This window comes from Populus euphratica, unplaced genomic scaffold, assembly GCF_000495115.2.
Source record: "Populus euphratica unplaced genomic scaffold, PopEup_1.0 scaffold393.1, whole genome shotgun sequence".
Classification (NCBI taxonomy): Eukaryota; Viridiplantae; Streptophyta; class Magnoliopsida; order Malpighiales; family Salicaceae; genus Populus; species Populus euphratica.
Window position 1 is genome coordinate 90498 of NW_011500280.1, and position 18605 is coordinate 109102.

The window sequence follows — 18605 nt, forward strand, 5'->3', positions numbered from 1 at the left end:
AATAAGATTACATAAATATTATTTAACACCACAAACAACCATTCACTCCATGAAATACACAGTTCCTCTCGCAGAATAAAAGGACTTTGGAATTGTCACTGGGAAATAAAAGGAATTTACAATGATTTCAGACTTCTACTGTGGCAATACCATTTTTTTAATTCCGCAAGCTCTTGTAATATATAATTACTGATCGTACACTACAAATTCTATTATTCTATAACTGAAAAAACAGTCACTGGCCGATCACATGAGAAAAATATTGTAAAAAAATAACAATACTCATTTATTTCATCCAACAACAGCATGGAGCATGATCGTGTTCGTGACAACTCAGTTCTCCCCCCACCCCTCTTTTTTTTACCTGGAAGAGATGAGCAGCAGAGCTTCATCGATCTTCAAGAGTAGTGGTGACTAGGTCATTTCTTCATCATCGTAGATATTTAAAAGCTTTTCAGCATTATTGTATTAAATTTTTAAAAATACGAACCAACTCTTTGTTTATGTTATATATTTTAAATTAAATTACGGAACAGTTGATTTAGTGCGCCGATGTTAACAAGCAGGTCTAGACAAAACAAAAAAAGAATTATGCTTATCTAAGACAAGAAAAAAAAAGAATTATGCTTATCCAAGTCAATTAGTCAAATTTCGTACAGAATTCTACAATGTTAAATTAATTTTTATAATTTTATTATATAATTTAATATCAAATAAAAAAATCCAATAAAAAAGAACTGATGAAAAAACAACAGCAAGAGGCCAACAAGGAAGGAGACATGGGGGTGTCACACAAAATCCCAAGCGAGGCAGTCTCACACGCTAGAACCTAACGTTTTTTTCATTTCATAAGGTGATCGTGAAATGTTCTTTGAAAATAATACAGGGATCGCGACTCCTTTATCGCCCAAAAAACTCGGCGGTGTCATCATTGCTCGGAGTCATCAGTCCCATTTTTTGTTTTTGTTTTTTTAAAAAAAAAACATAAACAACGTATGGCTTGTCAACTAAAAAAACAATGGTAGCCTGGCTCGAACCCGCGCTCGTTGGACGTATTTAGTTAATATTAATTTTATTTGTTAATAATGAAATTCGGAGAGCAGATGGGACGAAATCCAGAATAATTGGGGCACACTAGGAGTGCATGTAGTGTAGGCTAAAGATGATCTGACAAGAGCAAGCACGAATCGCTGACTGACCATTCAGCGTTGCAGAAATTCTGTCGGATCAGCCACTTTAAAATAAATTTGCCAGGGAACCCAAAAGCTAAGAGCCGGGCATCACGCTTATTTTTGTGTTTTGTATTTAAAAAAAAAATGAATTTTTTTAATATTTTCAAATTATTTTAATATATTAACATTAAAGATAAAAAATAGAAAATAGAAAATATTATTTTAATATATTTTCAAAACCATAAAAGCTAAAATACATTGCCATCAAAATAATTTTTTAAAAAAAAAAACACAAAATAACCTTCTTTTTATCTGAATTTCTGGTACTTTATTTTGTTCACACATGCTACTGCTCGTTGTTTTTCCCCCACCTTTCCTTTTTGCTCACAAAGCTCGTAAATGATAGATATCGAAGGTATCCCATGGATAAGGCACTAAAGTGGTGACTCTACGTTACAGGCAGTGTTAATTTTTTATAAAATAAATAAAAATATTTAGATGATAATAAAATCAATATAAATAAATTTAACTAGTATATTATTTGATTTACGAGAAAAAAATAATTTTATAAGAAAATATAAAATTCAAGATCCAATAATCTAATATAAAATAATAAAAATAAAACAAAAAAAAACTTGCTAGAGTAAAAAATACATCAAAGAATAAGATTTGAGTCAAACCAGGTTAATTTTATAAATCAGTGAAATATGATATGGGATCAAGATCTAAAATTAATTTAAAAAAACCTAGAAAAAAAATCAAAATTAAACCAGAAAATATTAAAAAATAAGCCATCATGCATTAGCTTGACCATCCAGTTTCAAGGATAACTTGCATAATTAAAAATAGAAAAGGCTACAATGCTCAATAATTTAATAGTAATTAATAAAATAAAATAAAAAATAATTTAAATAACTTGAGCTAATTTAAATTAGCTTGAGTAATTTGCAACCTAATATATAAAATAAGAATAACTCAACAAAAAATAAACAAAACAAATCATTGCATGGAAGGTTCAGTGGGTTAATATTAAAAAAATCAGAAGGTAAATAATTCAATTAAAAATAAAAATCAACTTAGTGACACAATTGAATTTTAAATCTTCAACGTGAATATCAAGACTTATAAAAAATTACACAAAAGCTCTTGTACGGAAAGTCAATCTTTTCAGCTTTCAAGGCAATAAAATATTTTTACTATATATTCTAAACAATAAATGATTAAATGACAAATAACATTCGGATCCTTGATTATTATTATTATTATTTTGTTGTAACTTGCTGTTTTATTCAAATCAATGATGTTATTGATAGCCATCCAAGTTATCCTAGTCCTCGTAAGATGGATGTTTCCCTGAGCGCCTCACCCTATGGCTAAGGTCTATAATGGTGATTGATGAAAGCGTCAAATCCTATATAATCAGTCACCCACTAACACAAGCAGAAAGCTGCAACTACTACGATATTGTTTATAACAGGAGAACAAAAGTAACATGGCCTCCATGATTTGCAATGAACGGCCACTGCGTCAACAGGGAGGAATAAAGGGGGTGTCGGTATAAAAAATCCTGAGCATCAGAATTGCTTGGATAGTAAATGCTGGCGCCCACTTTGCTGCGATGAATCACAAGACCAGACCTTGGAAGACCGCAATTTTACCACTGTGCACCCCTTCAATGGCGCAGAAACATAACAAAGGAAAGACAGCACTGTAGATGAAATGAAGGGAGGAGGAGCATGTAAAGGAAAGACTCGAGGAAAAACCCAACAAGGGATCAGGAACAGATCATGTTGGAGATTCTGGATTGGTACATGATTAGATGGACGACCTCTTTTGTCTTTCTCAACTTGAAACAGCTTAAATCACGGAGGATTGCATCTTCGGCCCTTTCAGATTCCGATTAGCATAAAAAACAATTGCTTAAACAATTCTAATCACGTCTGTTGTTGAAATAATTGCATCTCTCAACTTGCTTAGATTTCTTTTTGGGTATAAATCGAGATTAAAATCCAAAATTAAATTAATCGAGGAAACACCATTCCGACTAAGTTATAATATAAAAATCAATACAAATTCTCCGGAGGGTCATTAATAGCTGAATCCTTTCTAGAAAGTGGATCTCTGAAAAAGCCAAGGCTAATGAGTTAATCAACAGCACTATTCGCCTCTCGTATGCTGCACTTGAACTACCCAATCTTAGAGTTTCTCGAGCTCTCTTAAACAAGGCAAAGTTAACATCAATTTTCACCTACTATTTTAAGATCAGATCCACCACTTAAACAAGGCAAAGTTAACATCAATTTCACCTACTACTAAAAAGTTAAATTTCAAAATAATGTTGCAAAAGCACTAAGACCAATCCAACTCTAATCCTACAATCACGACCCGTAACTTAGCACAAATTAAAATGCAAATCCTCGTGTTAATAGCAAAATCTTTAATCCAAAAACCCATGATATCTTTAATTAATCCTTTAGTGACTGTTTAAACCTAATTGTCCTTATTACTTTTATCTACATTTATTTTCATTAAATCTGGAAGGGAAGGGAGTATTTTCATCCCACGACATCCATCTTTTTATTATGTTTATTTTTCAGGGAGTATTTTCATCCCACGACATCCATCCTTTTATTATGTTTATTTTTCATTAGTTTTTGTATTTGCAATGAAACAAATATAAAAATTTAAGGTGTTTGACAATAAATCAAACTATATTTTATATTACAGGATGCACTAAAAAATTGAGTTTAAGATATATTTTTTATGTGATAGTTTTTATATTTTTTAATTAAATTTTATGAAATTGTGTTTATTTTTGTGTTTCAAAAACTCTTCTGAAAATTGTGTTTATTTTTGTGTTTCAAAAACTCCTCTGAAAAAAATTAATTTTTGTTTTACTTTAAATTAATATATGTTTTATATTTTTAGATATTTTGATACATTGATATCAAAAATACTTTTTAAAAAATAAAAAAATATTTTAAAATATTTTCAAGTAAAAATTTTAAAAAATAACTAATTACACTTTTATTAAATATTTTATATATATTTTTTTATTATATATAAATTTTATCTATAATTTTTACCAAATATATATTTAAATTCACCTAACTATACCTTTTTAAAAACTTATTTTTTAAAAAAAATTATAACCACAACAATCTTTTAGAAATTAAAATATTAAGCTTCTCCAGCTCGGATTATATCTTTGGTAAAATTCCAAATAGTCATTAAAGGATGACCCACCACTTCTGGGGTCTCCCTCAATATGCGGCAATTCCCTAAACTTGCTTAGAGCTGGCATAGGGGTTTGGGCACATGGGTTAGCTTCCAGTAGGCTGAAGTAGCCACTGCTTTACCTTCACAAGTTGACAAATCAACTGCTGAAACATTAGAACAACGTTTGATAGACCATTGCATAGCCAAATGAAAAATGCAAGTTCGAAAACTGTGTGAATCGGTCAACAAGAAACAGTGAGAACCGTCAACCACGAATTCAAGAGAGAACAAACACAAAAGGTTGAAAGACTACCAATGACAGGGCAAACGATAATAACGTCACTTGATCCAACAGCATACCCCGGCCCAGCTCAGAATGTGTCCTGAATTTGTGCCATCCCTGAGCCCTCGGCCTCTCCATATCAATGGCTCCTCAACCCTACTCGTTAAGCGTTTCGAAAATCAAATCAAAACCCCATCTCCTGGTCTGTTCCCCGCCCTTCACATCGACGGAGAACGCATCACTTCACACATCAAAGCATACAAATGGGCCAGTGGCGCATCATTGTTAATCAAGGTCCAAAGATACTAAAAATATATTTTTCATAATTTCATTGACGAAGAAAACTGAATGAATAAGGAGGAAAATAATGCACTAACCCATCTAGTCAAGAAATGATTGGCGAAGTTAGTGTAACTTGCATCCTACTACCCAGCTGAATGACATTTTCGACTCATGCTTGCTACCCTGCCAATAGGAACCGCCGAGCAACCATACCACCCAACGGCAGAGTGATGGGTTATCTTTTGCACTAGCAGAAGCACCACTCACTTACAGCATCGCATGGATCATATAGCTTTGCGATCCTGTTGTTGATTCAACGTTATAACATTCTATTCTGGAGAATATCTGGACCATTGCTTCTGCTTTCTATATTTCTTCTTTGGTTGCAAGTTCCAAGAACAGTCTCAGAATATGACATGCAGACACAAATGAGTGTGGCCAACATGAACTTACTAGTTACTTCAACCCCCAAAATGATTTGATATCACAAGGATCAACAAAATCATATTGAAATCGAATATCTTAGGTACAAGGAACAGGAAACATCATGGTACATGCTGCTTTATGGCATTAGTTTCTCCCATGTAAGGAAAGAGAGCCTGAACAACCCCATGAAAAGCAGAGCTAGAAGCTAAAATGGAAACAAAATTCTACCCTAACATATCTTGTATTATTAGGAAAGAAAGTGATCCCTTCTTCACGTATTTGCAATAACAACAAATAATCCTTGAAAGACAAGCCCCAAGATTTGAATTCTACAAAACAATAACTCAAGAAAATGCTCATTTTGCCTTAGGTTCTTTATCTGGCAGGACATTTTTTGGAAGAATAAGTTCAGGGGGGAGTTCACGGACAACACCCAGCATAGAGTCATACTCCTCATCCTTCTTCGCAAACTTCTTGCGAAGAACCTTCTCAAACTCAATCTCATCGAAAGGCTTTGCATTCTCAGCTGCATGAACCTGTGCAAGGTTTGAGTAATTGGTGGCTGACTGAGCAATAAAGGCTATCTCTTCATCAGTTAGCTTCCTCAAAAACTTCGCAGGATTGCCTCCCCATACCTGCATACATTACAAACAACTGAAGCTGGTGTTTCTGCATGCTTTTAGCATGCATTACAAAGATTCACATAAGCAGTATGAGCAAAGGCATTTCTGCACACTTACCTGTTTGACATCAAACTGTACCATAACATTCAATACTTTTGAGATTAAGCCAAATTCGGAAGTTTATTCTTCTCATATACAAATTCAATTGTTAAAAAGCTTCAAGTGTATTATAAGAACAGGCAATCTCTACAAATATAGATGGAAATATCCTTGATGCATCTTATTGGAAGTGAACAGCCACCAATTAAAAAACCCAGAAAAAAAGTACCTTTGTATTCTTAGAGAGAGAGGGAGAGATAGCTGACATACCTCTCCAGTAGGGATCCTCGTGTTCTGTCTCACAAGGGCTCCAGCAGCAACCATGGCATGTTTCTCAACAACAACACCATCAAGTAGTATTGCTCCCATGCCAACAAAAGCCTCATCCTCAACAGTACATCCATGCAAAACAGCACTGTGACCTGCCCAGTTCAAATTTTAATGGATAGAACAGATTTTGAAAGCATCGCACATATGACCACCTAATTGGTAATAATCAAACACATGACCTTCACCATAATGCTCACCTACAGTAACATTGTCCCCTATGATAGTTGGTAGCACCTTCCCACTTAGATTAGATTTGGCCACATGCACAAGGGAGTTGTCTTGTATATTAGTTCCAGATCCAACGCTGATGCTGTTCACGTCACCTGTCCGCCCCCGCCCCCGCCCCCACAAAAAAAAAAAAAAAAAACAGTTCGAGATTATTTGCAAAATCCAAATACAAGGACAATCTCCAAAGATTTTTAGTTCTTAGTCCTAAAATTACATGCACTCGAGCATATTCAAGGGGAAACTCTATATTAAAAGCATCAAACATACTGCAGCAAGTTGTATAAAATCTTACCTCTCAAAACACATCCATACCAAATGGATGATCCTCTTCCAACTAGAACATCCCCAATGACAGAGGCACCAGGCGCCACAAATGCATCCTTATCAACAACAGGAGCCTTGTCAAATATGTTCATTAGAGTTCGATGCCTGGACACTAAAACAGATGACATAATTAATGCATGGCTGAATACAAGCTAGAACAACATAACCCAAATTATATTCCAAAATGTTTATAATACAAAGCATAATGGAAAGCAGTAAAAGAATAGCAGAAAAAGGTAGATTAAACAGGCCTGTGAAAAGCATTACGATCATGCCCAGCCACATGTACTGGTTTAGTTGGCACACATATAAGGAGCTGATGAAAAGAAGTGAGAGATGGACTGAGAAACATGTAGTTAACAGACACAAATAGACTTGATGGCAGATGATACTGAGCATGAGAACTAAAATGCCTAAACCAATCTTGAACACATGGTATATTCATGAGGGTGGTCCGTGTGCATCAAAGAGCCATCTTCCAAACTTCAGCACCCCCATTGTACTTCATAGAATTTCATAAAACAATCCAATTCATAGCAAGCTCCTACTCATAATTCCCTGGGTGTACTATATTTCCGTTATAGTTCAAACTCCTGCAACTTAAAATTATATGCATTGGTTTGGAGTAGTGATTTCATCCAAGCAATAAGAGCAAAGAAGAGGTGGATGGAAAATCATAGTAATTGCTAAACTAAGAACATTTTTTGGCCATAATGTATAAGGATTCACGCTGTAAAATGTAATTAGTTCAAGACCGAGACTTGATTCAGTTATAATATTAGAAAATTAGAAATTCCTAATTTGATAAGGAAAGCTCTCGAAACCCTATCAATTAAAACTGATTGCACCTATCATCTCATCAGACAAGCATCTTCAACAATCACAATCTCAAATTCTATTGCTCCGCTACAAGAAAGCTAAAATGCCCTCATCAATAATAAGTCCATCTGAAATTTCATCATCAATTCTACCAAATGTTCACATTCACAATGATTAATCCAACACATATATAATTTCGCCAAGCATACCTCATTAGCAAACTAACTCCGATTACATAATTATCTACGCTAATTCACAAACAGAAAACACGCAGACAATATCGCATTACAAATGCGAGCTGTGATAGTTAATGATACGATCTAATTAGGGAAAATGAAGCTATAAAGAGATTTAATTAGGATCTAGGGTTTAAAGAAATGATGAGCTTACTTACGTTGTTCTTGGAAGTAATAGTTGCCTTGGAGGCGGCATCCGAGACGATCAAGAGCTTGGCCGGTCTCGCGAACCCAGAATCCGACGGCGTATATAGCTCTGCCTAGGGTCCCCATCACCAACTCCTTTGATCAACTGGTGGTTTCTTTGACTGCGAGAGTAAGAGAAATTTAGCTCAGTGTGGTCTGTGGGGATTTGAAGAAATGATACTGTGAGGGTAGGGTGGAATATCCCAGAGATTGGGAGGGCAAAATTGGGTTTTCAACCATGGTCGAATTACCAAAGGGTCCCTGGCATCGTGGAGAACAAATTTGCTCCCTAAAATCCAAGATATGTTATTTTATATTATTAATTAATTTTAATTAAAAGAGAAGATCTGACTAATAAGATTTGAAACCATGATTATTTAATTATTAAGATATAAAAACCCATTTAAATAAAAAAATTAATTTATTAAATATCGTTGTATAATCTATATTATTTTTAACATTAATTACTCTTGAAAAAATACAAATAAATCATCACTTGGATCGAATGTAAAACAACCGAGCGTAACATTTAACAAGTTTTGTGGATCAAAATCATTTTGGTGAATGTCCAGTACAGTACTTTCTCCTTTTAAAGTCATCTCTAATGGTTGAATTCTGGCTTGCTGCGAAGAACTCTGGAGCAAGCACCCACCTGATCATCTAATGGCCGCATGGAAACTTTAGCCACAATTAAATTTCAAAAGAACAAGATATCAAACAAAGTGATCGCCATAATTCGAACACAGGTAATGTTTCATCTAGCAAAGCCCACTGCTTAACCGAATTTCTTTTCATTTATGCATAATGGCAGTGAAAATTGAAAAATACTAAAAAATAATAATAATAAAAGACTCTACAGATGCTCGTTGCTCCAACCCAACTCGACCACCGTAAGAGCCTAGCTCAAGCTTGTAAGCTAGACCAACCCATCTGAAAACATCTACACAAGTCACAAAGCATTATGAGGACTGGTACTGGGCTTTATGTTAGCCTGGATAGCCCGTCAGGGCTGGCCACTTTGAGGCCCATAAAAGCCTAAACAGTTATACCGAAGGTTTCCTAAAACGACATAGAAAGGGCACGTTTTGATGGATTAATTCAGAGCGCGCCTTTAACCCGCAGGAGAGAACCTCATCGGTCAGGTGCTCAACGTACTTTACGCTACGAATTTCCTGCTAAAAAAAATCCAGAGAAAGAGAGGCAAACAGAATCAGAGATCGCTTCAACATACATAGATCATCATCGCTAATCGGATCCTGGTTGTGTTTCAAAACCCTAACTCTCAAGAGGTTAGCTTTCGAGATTTCTTTTTCTGTACGCTATTATTATGTTTGTTTATAGTAATTCACTTATTCAATTTAAATAAACTCTTAACGGTTCTTAATTTTCTTTGCTTAATTTCTGTTTGGTTGTCTGGAAAGCATGTAAAAGGAAATGTTGAGCTATTGTATTATTTTATTCATTGAGCCTTGATTGATTATTTCTTTGCCTAATATTTGATTTGTTCATGTCGTATACGAGTGTATTTGTAAAGTATAATTTACCTACAAAATTTTTTTAAAAAAAGAAAGAAACTTAGCGAATATTGATTTTCTTTTGGTTATTAAAGTTGTGTTGTTTTGGTTTTCAAAACACAGGTAGGAGAAAATAACTGAACTGATTAAATTCAAGATAATTCATGAACTTGAGCCCTAATTGATGCCGATTTGTCAAATGTCTGATTAGTTTTTGGATGTGCAGGAGAATAGAATATAATAACTGATGGAAGGAAATGGGGGTGACGCGGCCAATGTGGTGGCACCTCTTGCGAAGTGGAGAAATGATTTCTCTCGGGCATTCCAGTACTATCTGGACCGATCCACACCTCACCCAACAGAGAGGTGGCTGGGAACTCTTGCGGTTGCAGCAATTTATGTGTTGCGTGCTTACTTTGTTCAAGGGTTTTACATCATCTCATATGGTCTTGGAATTTATATCTTGAATTTGTTGATTGGGTTTCTGTCACCCAAGGTTGATCCTGAACTTGAAATTACGGATGATGCTTCTTTGCCAACTAAAGGATCGGATGAGTTCAAGCCCTTTATCCGGCGCCTTCCTGAGTTTAAGTTCTGGTAACCAAGAATTTATTTTTTAACTTGGTAGATGATTTTGCCTGTTTTGGAATGTTCGCTTGTGCTTAGGTGTAATGTCTGGTTAGGTTATGCAATTGATTTTCCATGCTCTTTGTACTCCAGCCTGTTTTTGGTGTTTTTGCTTTTATTATTTTTCACTAAATTTTCTATTTGTCCATGGGCTTTAGTTGTCCTGTTAAGCAGGTGTCGATTTTTTGCCCCGCATGGGTTTTGATTATGAGGATTGCTATTGTCAATTTTAATTATTGAAGCATAAGTTATCAGAAATACTGTTTAGACTAAAAAGAGCAAATCTAAAAGTTAAACCTGAGGTTTTGTTTTCATCTGTCCGTGTGGTAGGAAATTTGATAGAAGACTACCCTGTTCTCCATAGAGATTTAGCGCATTGCATTTTGCTGGCCTTATACATGTCAGTCATAATTTCAGAGGCATACTTTCATGTTTCATGGCGTTGGTTTCCTTAATGCCTCGTGATTTCTACACTTGTAATATGCATACTGTATAAGATAAGAACTTCAAAAGGGTATTAAAACATGGAGTGGATGTGGACAGTCCATTTTGCATTTTAGTGGGTTGAAACCAGTTTGTGAACAACAAAAACAAGGTCTGAGCCAACTTTCAAGCTTGCCATTTCACACATTGCCAAAATATGTTTGAGGCTATGGATCTGTAGTAACATCTTTGTTTGCCAGCCGTTGTTGGCTTAAATTATACTTTGGCATCAGTTTATTTTCAGCCAGTATTTATACTGTTAATATCTGGCATTAGAAGGGAACTTTATAGGAAAAAAGGTTCTTTTAACAAGTTGACGAAGAAAGATGACAAAGAGCTTTAACAACAGACATCATAGGTTACTTAACAAAAGGATAATGTTGTTCGTAGGCTTTAGTGGCTTGTGGGCCTAAATCTTGCAAGTCACGAAGAAGATTCATTTGTCTGCCTAACATCATTACTTCTGACAATGCCCCATTGTAAGGTGTTATTGAGTGAACAGAATCCACCTCACAACGTGTACTCTGATCATATATTTATTTTCTAAGAATTCTTGAGCCCAAAAATGATTTGTTACTTTGGTTCTGGTTTCAGGTACGCCATCACCAAGGCTTTTTGTGTGGCCTTCCTTATGACCTTCTTCTCTGTATTTGATGTCCCCGTTTTCTGGCCCATATTACTCTGCTATTGGATTGTTCTGTTTGTCCTCACAATGAAGCGCCAAATCATGCACATGATCAAGTACAAATATGTTCCATTCAGCAGAGGAAAGCAGGTATGAGCTTTGGAGAGTTTTCTAGTAACCATCCTGCCCCCACCCTCTCTTATTTCACTCTCTTTTGTGTTCTCTTTCTGTGATGGTAATTCTATTGGTGGTTTGAAATTCTGGGTGTTTCCGTTTTTTTTCTAGTTAAAATGCAGCAACTGCTTTCCCTGTCTTTTTGCAGAGGTATGGCAGGAAGAAGTCTGGTGCAAGCAGCAGTGGCTTGATGAGGGACTAAGCCATGACATGTCCTGCAGCCTTCCAAATTTCGTGCCTTTTTAATTTTAAGAAGGTTTGCCTGTCAATTTAAAATACAAAAGCAAAACTAAAACATAGGTGTTGAAAATTTCATTTTGTCTTATATTTTAGTTGTAGCAGCCACTAGCATGCATTGGATTCACACGTTTTCTAAGTTTACTGGAGATGTACTTTCATACTTCTGGTATTCTATTTTTGTAATGAATAAAATTGGGCAGATTATGAGCCACACCACCCTATTTTGTTTACTATTTGAAGGAGTCTAAACTGTCGGTTTGTGTAAATTGATGTTTGAGCTGTACATTGATAGAGCAATCCCACTTGTATGATTTAAGACGAGTTTTAGTGTTTGAAGAAGTCTATACTGTCAGTTTGAGTAAATTGATGTTTGAGATGTACATTGATAGAGCAACCCCACTTGTATGATTCTAGACCAATAGCGAGGCCTGGTTGGAGTTCAAGTACATACTTCGGATAAATATATTTTGTCGTTACACCAGTTTATACCTATGAGTCCAAAATTGTAAAATTTTCAAATTACACTTCGCACCTCCTTCCTCGCCTGTTCCTTTCACCTCTGCTGACCATCTCTTTTGATACCGTGTTTTTAAATTAAATTTTCATAATTATTTTTAGAAGTTTGCAGGAATATCATTTAAAAGCCTACTGTTTGTGACCGTTGATGTCTGGTGAGGTGACTTTTGTGAATGAATTGTTTGTATTTGGATTCAGTGTTTATTTATTACTTAGTTGCACAGGATGGTTTTTAAATTTACATCAAAACAATTTAATTTTTTTTTATATTAGTACATTAAAATCATATTAATTTGATATTTTTTTAAGATAAGTATATTTTTGAAACAAGCATCAGCTTCAATTAACTTAAGAGTTATAAAAGAGCAGTGGAGTAATGTAACTAGAGCTTGTTTGGAATAATTTAAAATGGTTCAAATTAACATTTTATCAATCCAATAAAAAGCCAGACACGAACCTAACCCAAAGCATAAACAGGGATCGAACCAGGTTAAGGCGTTTTTGGACTCGCATGCATGTCAGCCGAAGGCGAAACCGAGATGGTCCCCCAATTTGTCTCTTGTAGCTCATCTTGATTCACGGATCCATCATGTCCTGGTGTTGCTCGGGAAATTCTTATGATTTCCCAAATTAATCAGTTTAATTAAATGCAGACAGATTGGAGGTCACATTCGGGGTAAATTTTATGGTACTTAGCGCAATCATTGACATATTATTAATAACCTTTTGTATTTATTAAAAAAAAAACAGAGATAAAAAATAATAAATAAAACCCATGACAATAAAAAATAACAAGAATATTCTTACCTCGCCTACTTTATTTTTTTAACATTTACTAGTTATTCCTAGATTTCTAAGTAACATTCCTTGCTGTTTGGAATTAAATGAACATCTATGGATTAAAGTTTCCTCAGCGGATCATCCATTAAGCAGCGAAGAGCCACAGCCAGCACGAAGGAAGAAGGTTCCTCATGATTTTTGATAATAGAATATTTCAAGCAATAATCATTCTCAGATATCACCTGGCTGCTACATGGCTACACGGGTTAGAATGAATGAGTGGGCGTGAGGTACAGAAGCGGGCTTGAGCACGTATTGTATTGACCGGGCCATGCCAATGATGCCAGGTGGATACGTCTAATCATGCACCAACTAGTATAACAACTCTCCAACAACTGAATAATAACAATCGCCTCGAATATGTTTTTTGGTACTACTTGACTTCAACATTTAAAGGCAAAAACATATAAAAAATTGGACTGCTGCTTCGATTAATTTTATAATGACAACGTTTCTCAAACATGGCCAGCTAATTGAAGGCACGGAAACTCTCTCCGTGTTTAGAATAAAACTCTCAGATAGAATTGAACTGTGCCCCTTTTCATTCCCTACAAATGAGTGGGAGGATTTTTCTAGTGATTTTCTTCTTCTGGGCTCTCCTCGCAATTGTCACCCCCACGCTTGTTCTCTTGTCAGAATCTTCAAAACCATACTTGGATGATGGTAAGAGTTGTTTGACATGTACATGTTAGGTGAGTTGTTGAGCTTCATTTCTTTAATTGTAGTACTGATAGTAGTTTGCGTGCTTCTGCTTGAAATGTTGCAGTTGAGAAGAGTGAAGGATTACTGAAGCTTAGGAGAATGATGGGAAACTTGGAGAAACAACCAAGAGTAGAAGAAATAGCCATGGCACCAATTTTGCAGGCGCCGACACCAGCTCCAGACCCGGAGCCAGATTCTGGAATCCGAGAGGCTATTTTGACAAGGGTTCTTAAGAATGGATGAGGCTGGTGACCAGACTTGTTCTCGTGGCTATGGAGGTTTGATTTCAGATTCTTTGGTTATTTAAACAAACTCCTTTGAGGCTCTAATCTTATTCGATTGTCATCGAAAGAATCGAGTGTAAAAGTTGAAGGCGGAACTTGTATACACACACACACACACACACACACACACCTGTGCCATAGAAACAATTGCATCAGAAATTTTCCATGTGCTGTAAATCAGGTTTTATAAAAGAATAAAAAGAGTGGCAGAAATTATTCCCATCGTAGACAAATTTTCATTTGGTCATCCAGAGGCGACAGCTTTCTTAGAGAACAGAACAAAAGGCAGTCTCTTCAAAATTTGGTAATAATGTAGAACAATAGAATTTCTATTGATGATTCATAGTTTCATGTATGGAAGCTGTCTAATAGGTAGAGGAACTGAATGCGGCAATGTCTGACGGTCTAATCTTCCTTTTTCTCCCCCACTTCTTTTAACTCAATTGACACTATAACTACCTCTAGAGGCAGGAACTTGTGCAAATTTTCAAGAATGCCAGGTGCCAGAAAGCGTTTTGGGTGATCCATAGAGCGATATGATGTCTGAGGATGAAGAAATTTCCTTTGATGTTAATTTTTTCACATGCAAACTAGCAAATTATGCCCATCCAACAGCACATGACAAATCAATCCCACAATGTTGTGGATCCTTCCTTTGTTATAGATAGGTAGTTATCAGAAATGTTTTGAATTTTGGCTGGATGGTGATTATAGAATAGAAGAAGAAACTAAGGCACATTAATTATTTGAGTGATTAGAATTAGCTAGCCTGGAGCGTTATCAATCGGTGCCTCTGCTGATTATGGCCTTCATTTTGCTCACCTGTCAGTTTTTAGGAAAAGATTGCAATGGAGATTATCATTTTTCTTTTGGAATGATAGCAATGGAGTTAAATCTCTCATGAATATCATAGAAAGCAAACCCATTTGGGATGGGATGGGGACCAGCCCTTCTTCTTCCATTCAGAATCAGGTTTTCTCAGTATCTATCTAGCGTATTGCCGGTTTCAGCTAGAGAAAGAAGTGGAAAAGATTTTTGTTTATATTCATATTCATCATATATCTTTTCCATCAATAGATACAAACCATGGCATTTAACCAGAGCAGAGCAACATTTTACAAGGTTACACCGAAAGATAACTCATTGACTACGACAAACACTCATCTGCAAGATACATCCAGATTTCTAACTATTCGACTGTTTACTTCATTGATAACTGGAGTGCAGGAGATGTCAATGCCTCAGACAAACTGATCGAGGTACTCTTCCACGGTGGTATATTTGACATCTTGATACAACTCAGAGGCCTCAGCCCCCCATGATGGATCAATGTCAAAGTTGGTCATGTCACCGTTGATGAAGGCTGAGTGGTTGGTTGACAGAACAATATTGATCGGAATCGGATGCTGTGCAAAAATCTGATTTAGAATCATCCAATCTTTTTCTCCCACAGGTTCTTAGGAGGCTTGATTAGGACAATCTTGTTCAATGTTCTAGAATCATCCACTGCTTTGATGGTTTAGGTTACAATATCATCTTCCTTATTGAAAACAGCTGGTGGAGTAGAATAAATGTTAGAACCATGAGGCTAATTCGTTTCCCATCTCATATTTCACAGAGTGAGTTAACTACAGCATATTGTTTATTACCCTTGGCATTGCCGTCTCCTAAGATAGTGATTTTGTCTCTAGGAGGAGCAGTAAGTCCAAACTGTGCCAACGTCGGGACATAATATGCAGCAGCGCAGTTGGAAGGCATATAAGTGTAGGGGATCCCCGCAGCCTCAATGGCACGCCGAATTTGAGCCTTCATTGCGAGTGCAGTTTTTGCAGGCTCTACAGCATTGACATGATCCACATCCAATCCAAATTCTGAAGGGAAAAATCTCTGAACACAATACACACAAGGATTTCGCAGTTATTGGTATTAAAAAATAAAAATCCCATGTCCCATGGATGATCTTCCAGACTAATTGATAAAACAACAAGAGAAATAAAATAGTCTACATGATTACAGTATTCAGTGATTTGAGTTTTTTCTTTGCCAAAATGCCCCCAAACTGTGTAGGTAGTCTCCATTTTGCCCACATACAATTTTTTATATCAATTTTATCCCCATTTCGAAATTCTAAATTAAATCTTGTCATCAATATTTGATCTTAAATTTGTAATAAATGACCTTTTAGTATTAAAACTAACTTTTTATTTTGATAAATTCTGATAGAAGGCCCCGATTGTAAAATTAATTTTTTTGGGCCTTTACAATGATTTGTTGGGGGCAAAATTAACAGCAACACAATAATTAAGGATCTTTTTGAGGCTTGCTCTTTCATCTGTAGAAGTAGCTACTGAAGAACAGAGTTGAGCTCGCTTGATTTACCCTTCACGCAAATATTTCAATGTCACAGTTCTAAGGTTAAATTTAACGGGATAACTTGATCAGAAACAGAAAGTAAAATATGATAATGGACCAACCTTAACATTGCCAGCTTCTTTAACGGCAGCAATGATCTTGGTTTGATCTGCTATTTGCATGTTCCCAATTGCTGATATCACCACATCCACCTGCTTAATTGCCTTGACCAAATTGCCATGGCCGTCGATATCTCCCTGCAAATGCCCTCCAGAGTATAACGCAGTCTATACATTTCTTTTTCTGCAAATAACCAAGAAAACAGCAGCAGAAAAACATGGCAGAAGAAGTTTATATGTGCAGCTACGTACATATATCAAAGTGAGGCAGAAGTTCTTGAAATTCTCGACAAGTTATCTTTTGACAGGATCAGAGACTGTGCTCTTTCTAACCAAAGCGAAAGTGGGGTGACCGGCCTTTGCGCTTGCCTCCACGATGAATTTTCCTATGTAACCAGTGCCTCCAATGATCAAGAACTTGCTTTTGCCAGCCATTGTTGTGAAATTGTTTCGGAAAGAAACCAATAAACTTTTAACAAGTAGAAGAGAGCAACGTTGTTTTGGAGATGTGAACCAGTGCGAGCACAATTTATGGACAAAACTGAAGGACAGTTGTGAGTCACAGGGCTAAAAACCGGTGGCCACATTATGGGTTAATGTCATTTCAAGTTAGCTAACTAATTTTAAATCTAATTAATTTAATTATTTATGGCATTGATCATGCCAGGGCCAATTATTGTTCTCGGCTTGGCGGATGGATCCTATACTTATTCGGGTCAGGTTTCCTTTTTTATATATATATATATATAAATAGATCCTATTAAATTGAGATCTCAATCTAGAACTTTGGGCCAGCTAATTGAGATCTATAAGTAATATAAATTAGGTCTAGGAGATGTTGTTTGTTAGGTTTTAATTATTTTTCAAGTTAATTCTAGATTTTAATTCTTTCTTCTACTTAACTTGAGATTCTTTTGATTATATTGGTTATTTTACCTATATATAAATTGTTAGTGTGTTAGCGTGTTAGGGTGTTAATTTCTATCAACAATATACAATGGTATTAGGATATTTTTGGTAAAGGGAATTGGAGGAAGAAAAGGGTAAAGAGAGTAACTAATTAGAAGAAATTAGTTAATTTAATAAAAAAATTAAAAAATTAAAAGAAATTATATTGGTTATTTGTTTTTACATTTAAAAATATTTTTTAATAAAAAATTTAAAGAAATTATTTATTTTAATATAATTTTTTTGATATGGTAATATAAAAATATTTTTTAAAAAATAAAAAAATATTAATTTAATATATTTTTAAATAAAAATATTTTAAATAATTATTATTATATTCCCAAACACCCTGACAAACGGTTCTCATTTCATGGGAGTGCCAGAACAGTAATGAGATGTCAAGTTCTAGAAATGTGGCGAACATAACCCTTATATGGGATAGGTTCGTGAAGTTTGATGTCATGGTGTCAGTGTTCTTTTTCTGTAGGGCTGGATTGAAGAGAAAATGTCTCCAAAGAAGATGGTATGGGCCATTTGATTGATCCCTTCGTCCTAGAATTATACGTTTAAATTGATCAACATCTCCTCCAAGTAAGAGACGTGTATAAGAAATTTAAGGGGTAGTTTAACTAGGAAAATTTTAAATTAATTTTTTAATAATTATAAGTTTAAATATTTTTAGAAACATTAAAAATGTATATAATTATTAATATCAAAACTGTAAAATTAATTAAAATATATACAAACATCTATATTAATAATAAAAAAACATGTAAAAGATGCTTGAGATATTGATAAAGTTTGTTTTATATTTTTTAAATTTTATTTTAATATAAAATATATCAAAATAATTTAAGAATATAAAATAAATTAATTTAAAATAAAAAAATTCAACAAATTACAAAAATATAGCTCACCACAACCCAAAACTGAAATATATATATATATATATAT

The 18605-nt window shown here is 35.0% G+C and overlaps 3 protein-coding genes and 1 pseudogene across 4 annotated transcripts; 2 read left to right on the forward strand and 2 right to left on the reverse strand.

The window, feature by feature from the left end:
- Positions 1-5416: 5416 nt before the first annotated feature.
- Positions 5417-8402, reverse strand: LOC105113127 (gamma carbonic anhydrase 1, mitochondrial-like). The gene is made up of 5 exons (XM_011009159.1): positions 8200-8402; positions 6955-7098; positions 6632-6757; positions 6375-6526; positions 5417-6017 (listed from the first exon to the last, which is right to left on the reverse strand). Exons 1-5 carry the CDS (start codon positions 8312-8314, stop codon positions 5739-5741), a joined length of 816 nt encoding a protein of 271 aa, XP_011007461.1. The 5' UTR covers positions 8315-8402; the 3' UTR covers positions 5417-5738.
- Positions 8403-9312: 910 nt separating this feature from the next.
- LOC105113128 (protein RER1B-like) lies at positions 9313-12270 on the forward strand. 2 transcript variants are annotated; one of them, XM_011009161.1, is made up of 4 exons: positions 9313-9516; positions 9953-10338; positions 11446-11626; positions 11799-12270. In XM_011009161.1, the coding sequence occupies exons 2-4, from the start codon at positions 9989-9991 to the stop codon at positions 11850-11852; spliced, it is 585 nt and encodes a 194-aa protein (XP_011007463.1). In that variant the 5' UTR covers positions 9313-9516; positions 9953-9988; the 3' UTR covers positions 11853-12270. The 2 variants fall into 2 exon arrangements, with proteins under 2 accessions (XP_011007463.1, XP_011007462.1); XM_011009160.1 differs by having other exon boundaries at positions 9315-9516; positions 9968-10338.
- A 1354-nt stretch (positions 12271-13624) lies between these two features.
- On the forward strand, positions 13625-14342 carry LOC105113130 (uncharacterized). The gene is made up of 2 exons (XM_011009162.1): positions 13625-13909; positions 14013-14342. The coding sequence occupies exons 1-2, from the start codon at positions 13801-13803 to the stop codon at positions 14189-14191; spliced, it is 288 nt and encodes a 95-aa protein (XP_011007464.1). The 5' UTR covers positions 13625-13800; the 3' UTR covers positions 14192-14342.
- A 905-nt stretch (positions 14343-15247) lies between these two features.
- Positions 15248-17322, reverse strand: LOC105113132 (isoflavone reductase-like protein; annotated as a pseudogene).
- Between the last annotated feature and the right edge of the window lie 1283 nt (positions 17323-18605).

Excerpts from the sequence above, each read along its gene's own strand:
- LOC105113127 (XM_011009159.1), bottom strand. The coding sequence starts at position 8,314 with ATGGGGACCCTAGGCAGAGCTATATACGCCGTCGGATTCTGGGTTCGC. Across the intron at positions 7,099-8,199 it reads CTATTACTTCCAAGAACAAC|TGTCCAGGCATCGAACTCTA; the intron begins GTAAGTAAGCTC and ends CATCTGTTTTAG. Across the intron at positions 6,758-6,954 it reads GTATGGATGTGTTTTGAGAG|GTGACGTGAACAGCATCAGC; the intron begins GTAAGATTTTAT and ends GGGGGCGGACAG.
- LOC105113130 (XM_011009162.1), top strand. The coding sequence starts at position 13,801 with ATGAGTGGGAGGATTTTTCTAGTGATTTTCTTCTTCTGGGCTCTCCTC. Across the intron at positions 13,910-14,012 it reads AAAACCATACTTGGATGATG|TTGAGAAGAGTGAAGGATTA; the intron begins GTAAGAGTTGTT and ends GAAATGTTGCAG.
- LOC105113128 (XM_011009161.1), top strand. The coding sequence starts at position 9,989 with ATGGAAGGAAATGGGGGTGACGCGGCCAATGTGGTGGCACCTCTTGCG. Across the intron at positions 10,339-11,445 it reads CTTCCTGAGTTTAAGTTCTG|GTACGCCATCACCAAGGCTT; the intron begins GTAACCAAGAAT and ends TTCTGGTTTCAG. Across the intron at positions 11,627-11,798 it reads CATTCAGCAGAGGAAAGCAG|AGGTATGGCAGGAAGAAGTC; the intron begins GTATGAGCTTTG and ends GTCTTTTTGCAG.